Source organism: Emys orbicularis, chromosome 7 (genome assembly GCF_028017835.1).
Source record: "Emys orbicularis isolate rEmyOrb1 chromosome 7, rEmyOrb1.hap1, whole genome shotgun sequence".
Classification (NCBI taxonomy): Eukaryota; Metazoa; Chordata; order Testudines; family Emydidae; genus Emys; species Emys orbicularis.
Genome location: NC_088689.1, coordinates 56,025,257 through 56,032,358, shown reverse-complemented (window position 1 = coordinate 56,032,358; position 7,102 = coordinate 56,025,257). Strand labels below are relative to the sequence as shown.

Genomic DNA, 7,102 nt, shown 5'->3' with positions numbered 1-7,102 from the left:
CTTATTGTGAAAGTCGGGGTGCTTATTTACCATGTGAAAATTGACAACTGTGAACCTGGGGGGGGGGTCCCACAAACAGTGCCAGGCTCTGTGCTGGTTTCAGCTTGCACTTGAGTGACCCACAGACTGTGGCAGGCTGTGTGTAACTGTGTGCGACGCACAGAGCCTGCCAGGCTGTATGGGATTGCGTGGGACCCGCCCGCAGACCGTGCCACTGCCAGCCACGCTGTCACCTGCAGCCCGAGCCCAGCCAGCCCTTGCTCTATGCCAGAAACTGGGCTGCAGCCAGCGCCCGGCCTCGCTGAGGCAGGTTACAGTCCCCACCCTTCTCCACACGCCGCCGCTAGGGAGACTGGAGCCCGGGCGCCCCACCCAGCAGGGCGGCCCCACTCACGTGACCCGCAGTTCCCTGCCTTAGCAACCGCCCGGCGCGGCAGCAGTCGCGGGCCCCGGGCTCTGCCCTCGCCATGCCCCTGCGCGCGCTGGTGACGCTCCGGTTCGGCCCCTACCGGAGCTGCGGGGTGTTGGAGCACAGGCCCTTCCGCCTGCAGGGCTTGCAAGGTGCGCGGGCGGCTCCCCCGACCGGGCAGGGACCCAAGTCCGGCCCAGGCACTTAGCGGGACTGATGGGGGTGGTCAGCTCTTACTCCCCCCCCCCTCCTACGCGCTCCTGCGCCAGTGTGGGGAGGGGGAGCCGGGGGGTCCGTGACCCGCCCCTGCCCCTGCCTACGCCTCGTGCAGCAGCTTTCACACGGAGCCTGCTTTAGGTGTTAACCTCGGTTACAAAGGTGGCGGGAGATCCCCGCCGCCAGCGGGGCAGTGCCAGCCCTAGGCGCCTATTTAAACCTCTGCGGGGCCTCCCCGTCACGTCAGCCGCTTCTCCGCACACCTCTGAAGTGCTCGGTCCCGAGTTAGGTTCAGATCTTTGCAGCTGCTCTCCCTTATCTATCCCGTGTACGGGCACCAGCCGCGCTGCCCCGAGGAAATGGGATAAGGACAGAGGACAAGCTGCTGCAGCAAAACGTTTCCAGCGGGGCGAGAGGAGGAAGTGAAATCCCCTGCTGGAAGGCAACTGGAAATCCAGTTAGTTAAAAAGAAGTTGGACTAGGTTCATGTACTAGGTGGATCTGAGGTAGGGTGACCAGATGTCCCGATTTTATTGGGACAGTCCTGATCGATTTTTGTGTCTTTTTCTTATATAGGCTCCAATTACCCCACACCCCTTGTCCTGATTTTTCACACTTGCTATCTGGTCACCCTAATCTGAGGCCCCGGGTCAGTTTCTGGGGTTTTACATCAGCTTTTCCTGTTTCTTTAAAAATGCTTTGTCAGGGCTGTAACTATGTTACCTAAGTTGTACAAGTGGTTGCAGGATTGGGGCCGAGTTGTCTATCCACAAGGGACTGTCAACATACAAGAGAAGTTTGAAAACCCTGAAAAATATTTGTCTAAGTTTTCGGTTATAGTTAACTTACATATTCTATATAACGCTAGATAAACAGTGTTCACATAGAAGTGTGGCTTTTAAGTTGATCATCCTTCAGTAACTATTCCTCAGTTTTAAATACACACCTTCCACATCTCACCTCCACTAAACTTGAAAGCAGTGATGGCCATTATAGTTATTTGGTCACTCACTTGAATACAAACACCTGCAAATTACAAGTATACATATATACATCAAATTTAGAATGAATATTCCTTTCATCCCTATTAATAAAATACAGCAACAGTGTTTACATTTTCAGTTCACTGCTTGTAAACACTGAGGATAGTCTGTTTCTATATATGCCAGGGGGGAAAAAATCTTTCTGCTTTATTCCTGCAGTTCTTTACACAGTGCAAATGGTTACAAACTACCACTCCAATCATCAGATTTTGTTTTTTGGGGAAGTTTGAATAATGGCTCAGTAAGATTATAACATCTCATAACATCTATGTAATTAATGACAACTGGCTGTCAAGAATAACTTTAATTATTCTCTCCTTTGTTTTATACAGTGATTTATCAGTTGATCTACCAAATACATGTATTTGACATTTAAACTGGCCCTCAAAAATATAACACCTTAATTCAACTAAGGCACATATTAGACCCAGTTCAACCCTCATGTAACTGTTGAAATCAATGCAATTAGGCGTGCAATTTCCATTAATGGAAGTTATATAGTGGTTCTCAACCTTTCCAGATTACTGTACCCCTTTCAGGAGTCTGATTTGTCTTGGGTACCCCAAGTTTCACCTCAGTTAAAAACTACTTGCTTACAAAATCAGACATAAAAATACAAAAAAGTGTCACAGCACACTGTTACTGAAAAATGGATTACTTTCTCATTTTGGCTGTATGAAATTTTAGTTTGTACTGACTTTGCTAGTGCTTTTTATGTAGCCTGTTGTAAAACTAGGCAAATATCTAGATGAGTTGATTTACCCCCTGGAAGACCTCTGTGTACCCCTGGTTGAGAACCGCTGTGTTAGAGAACAGAGTAGATCTTTAAGTCTGACTTAGTAAGAATGAGTACTTAAAATCCTTTCTAGCTCATAAAGTAAGCTGATATTGGTAAGTTATGTTTATTTCCATGGTTTTTATTCTTAGTTTTCCAGTTACACAAAAATCCATTAAAAGCATAAGCTTTGCTAAGCGTGAAATAAACTTAAATTCTATGTATTTTCATAGTTTACATAGATTCATGATAAGTTAGCTGTAAAATAAAATACTTGGAAACCAGCAAAGTAATCTTATTTAGTCTTCCTTTTAACAGATCATTGACAACTCACAACAACTAATAGAAAGTAGACAGAAGGATACCTTGAGGCTAAGGGTGAAATTCTGGCTCCACTGTAATCAATGGCAAAACTCCCATTTATTTTAGTGGAGCCAGGATTTCACCCTCAGTACATAGCTGAGACCTCTGAATTGGGAACTGAGCTGGAGGTGCTCAGTATATTATGCTTGAGATGTAAATAGTATAAAGGTAGCAAAAGAAGCTTTTAACCCTTTAGTGCAGTGCTGAGAGAAGTAGAGTAGAGCTGTCTATGGCTAGAAGAGTTTAATGGTGATATACATAGCTGTGGGGAAATATATTCATTTCAGTGTCCCAAACAAGAGAAGAATTGTAATTAAAATGATTTATATTAATATTAATAGCTGCAAAACTCTTCTCTGATGTAAATAGAAATAACAATACTCAATATTCGTGTACAATAGTTTATACACAAAAAAACCCTCTGCCTATCCACACCTGGAAATTCACCTAAAATGAGTTGTCGTATAATAAATTGTATATCTATTTGTTCTAATGCAATATCTTTATTAAAACAAAAGAAAAAAATGAACATTAAGGGTCTGATTCAGCAAACTCTTACTTGTGTATGTTGTGTTTACTAATGTAAAGACGTCCACTGAAATCAGTGGAACGTGTAAGAAACACACATGGGTAAGGATTTTGCAGAATCAGATCCTAAACTAATGAAACTGTTTGAGTATGTCCCTCATTGAGCTCTATGCCTTTCAGAAATTAATTTAGAGGACGTTAGATAAATGGTGGAGTGGACAGTACAGAAGTGGAATTCCACCTACTGCAAGTAGTTTATATTTTGTAAATATGAACTTTACAGAGCTAATTATCACAGATGACCATTAAAACTCTCCAGAAAGCATTCAAAAGTATCTAATGAAGCCTCTCCCAAACTGTCAGACTGCTGGAAACTCAAGGAGCACTACCTTATTAAGTGGACTCCTTGCTGAGCCACTTTCTGTAGTTTCGCAAGAAGTTACATTAAAATTCTGTAATCATATTTTTCACAGTTGGCTCTAGTTATGCTAAACTGATTAAACAATGAAGTGGATACATGCCAATACTTAAAAGTCATAACAACTGTAATAGTAATTAGATGCAAAAAATTGATACTTCTCTCTACTTTTCTGAAAGAAACATTGACTGGAACACTGAGCTGAAAAGGACTGTTTTGCATTAGTCTTAATCTTGATATTAGCTCAAACTCTTTTCGTTTTCTACTGATAAGTAATTAATGGTACACTGCTACAGGATTTTGCTTAGACTACCAAAAACACACACGCACACACAGCGTAAGATGCCATTTACAAAGCATATGAAGGTCCAAACCAGAACAATACATTAATTATGAATTGCTAGAACTGTATTAATAACCAGTCCTCCTATTTCCTCAGTTTTGCTGAATTTAAGCCAGCACTGTACAATGCGCTGCAACAAGCTAGTTCCCTCCTACTTTGTGAAAGCAGGTGGCCAACATGGATCAGTCTGTTCAGAATGGATCTCAAATCGAGTTTTGGAAAAACATACAGAGGACATGTTTGGTCAGATTCTCCAACTACTTTAGAAAATCTCCGAAATATTAAATTATATTCAGAAATAATTCTCTAAGCACTCTTTCAGAAACAAGATGAATTATGTGTGCCAGTCAACAGTACAGTTAAAGGTTGATTGCCAGCTGCTCCAGTTGCACAATAGCACTGTCTTAACGTTTTATTGGAGATTTCTTTTGAAATTACCTACAAATTAATTAAGTGTGTTCCTCGTGGCTGTTATGCCAATTAATAGCATATTTAAGTGCATAGTGAGCTTCTTGCCTTTCTTTTAATGCAAGACTATAATTGAGAAAGAGTGGAGTTTTTCAATCAAAGCAGGCCCATTACTGTAATAATAGTGAAGCTACAAATTAGAATTGGTAGAATTTTGTGGGTAATCTTGCACAGTGCTTGCCTGCACTGTGTCTTATTATCAGATACTTGCTCTCATGAATTCCAGAATTTAGAAGTACTAAAAGGTCATGGAAAACCAAGCAAATGCTGTTTTTCTGCTCTTTTTGTAGCTGTGTTGCAAGCAGAGGGTCACCAACTTATTCTAGAAAAGATACCAGATTGGAATAATGTAGAACTCATAGTGAATGGAGAGACTGTTTTCCAGTGCAACGTTAATGACCTGGACTTTGGTAAGTATAGGAGTTTCTTCACTGTATCTCCTCTTTAAAAGCTATTTAGTTTTGAAATAGTAGCACTTCCTAAGGCATAGTAAAATTTCTGTCAATTTTAACATTAATACTTAGAAGTTCTAAAATGCCTTATACATGAGGCATCTGAAAGTGCACAGTAAGAAAAAGCATGGCTCAGTGGCTAGGGCAGTAGCTTGGAGCTTGACGACCCAGAAGAATATCTCTGCTCCATCACAGGCTTGCTGTTTGACCTTAGGTAAGTCACTTAGTCTCTCTGTATGTTAGTTCCCCATCTATGAAATTAGGAAATAGTACTTTCCTATCTCACAAGGGTATTGTGAAGAAGAACTTCATTAAAGACCTGAAGAAGAGCTCTGTGTTAGCTCGAGGCTTGTTTCTCTCATCAACAGAAGATGGTCCAATAAAAGATATTACTTCACCCACCTTGTCTCTCTGCATTAAAGATTGTGAGGCTCTCAGAGTTAACAGTAATAGGGCCATATAAGTATGATACATAGTTAATTTATCCTCACAGTTATGTGAGGTAGGTAAGATTATATATAACAGGGTCATTTCAGAGTAAAGCCGCATTTGGTGCGGGGTACAGCAGGTTAGGACAAAAGGTGAAGCGTGTCTCAACTGAAACTGCAGGTGGAATTTAGTATACCTGCTAAATAATAACCTATACTGGAGTTTGGCTAGAACACTAATTAATATTAGAACTGGTTGGGAGTTTTCAGCACATGATTTTCTAACAGAAACTGCCCTTTTTGCAAAATTGAAATTTTCCCCATCCAGGTTTGTCAAAATGACACCTCCCTGGTTGCTCACCTGGAAGGTTCTTGCCAATTTCACTTTCAGCCTGCAGGGAGAAAGTGAAATTGGCAAAAGCCTTCCTGGGAGTCTGACTTTTTACCTCAATTTGGGACTTTTCCCCCCCAAAAGCATGAATTTTTTTGCCATGAGGAATTTCCATTTTCCAGCCAGCTCAAATTAACCTCTATCCGTTCAAAAATGTCATAGAATCACTATCGATTACACGTGGCAAGGATTTCAGTTTTGTTATCTGAACGATGTCACTGCCAACAACACTTAATTCCATGCTGGTGCACTGATTAAATACTGGCTTATGGAGAGGAGTGCTATCCATCTACTGAATCATCAGCAGTGTACATCCATTGCCTGCAACATATCTGTATTCTTTGAAGTTCTTCACTCCAAGTACTGAATCCAGTGTCATCAAATTATTCAGCTCACCAAGATCAGTCCTGGTTGTTACTTGTGTAGGATCCCGGGAAAACCCAGATACTACCATAATTCCATGACATCAGGATTTATGGTGGTCTGAAGATTTAACCACCTTTTTGGGAATCCTGTCAGATATCACACAAGAGGCAGGGTTGAGTTGGGTTCCAGTACTTGAATGGGAGAACTTAAAGGAATATATGAATGCTATGACAAGGAGGAGGAGCATGAGATGAAAATCTATTTACTCTGCATATCTTTTGTAAGTGTTATCTTTCTCCTTTAGGAGGTGATGGCAAATTGGATCCACTATGTGAAGAAGCCAGAATAGCAGTGCTAAATGCCTACTGATTAGCAGGCACATGTTCTCTCACACTGGTTTACTGTAGGCCAAGGGATTATATTACAGTGGCATCAGAAATGCCAGGATAAAGGTCGTTCTGTACATTTTCACATCTCTTAGTATTTCTCTGCATAATTTAATAAAATATGGTCATGTCAAATAAACAAGAATGTATTACCTTCTTACAGAATCAACTAAATATATTACAGATTCATATGTAGTTTCTATATGGTTTTAATAAATTCTTTTAAATTACAACATTGGTATTCTAGAGTTTAGGTTTAAATCACCTCTTCTTTCAACACATTACATCATCACTGTGTGTAACTATTTCTGCCATGAAGAAAATCTAGGGAGAAGCTTTTCAAGTTAAGACCATCAGTTCAGAGTTAAGGTTAATTTTAAAAGAAACAAAAACATTTGACAGTATGGAAATGTGGTTAAGACACCTAAATGATAATATCTCTGAGCCATAATGCTCTCCTAAGAAAAATCAGAGTCCATACTAAATAGTTAGTTTTATCAGTGACCACAAAACTAG

The 7,102-nt window shown here is 40.8% G+C and overlaps 1 protein-coding gene across 1 annotated transcript; it reads left to right on the top strand.

Annotated features, from left to right (window-relative positions):
* The first annotated feature begins 467 nt into the window (after positions 1 to 467).
* C7H10orf53 (chromosome 7 C10orf53 homolog) lies at positions 468 to 6,569 on the top strand. The gene is made up of 3 exons (XM_065407113.1): positions 468 to 561; positions 4,854 to 4,973; positions 6,505 to 6,569. Exons 1-3 carry the CDS (start codon positions 468 to 470, stop codon positions 6,567 to 6,569), a joined length of 279 nt encoding a protein of 92 aa, XP_065263185.1.
* Positions 6,570 to 7,102: the final 533 nt, after the last annotated feature.

Bases quoted from the DNA above. Each gene is read 5' to 3' on its own strand.
- C7H10orf53 (XM_065407113.1), top strand. From the start codon at position 468: ATGCCCCTGCGCGCGCTGGTGACGCTCCGGTTCGGCCCCTACCGGAGC. The intron at 562-4,853 runs GTGCGCGGGCGG...CTCTTTTTGTAG, and splicing joins CCGCCTGCAGGGCTTGCAAG to CTGTGTTGCAAGCAGAGGGT. The intron at 4,974-6,504 runs GTAAGTATAGGA...TTTCTCCTTTAG, and splicing joins CGTTAATGACCTGGACTTTG to GAGGTGATGGCAAATTGGAT.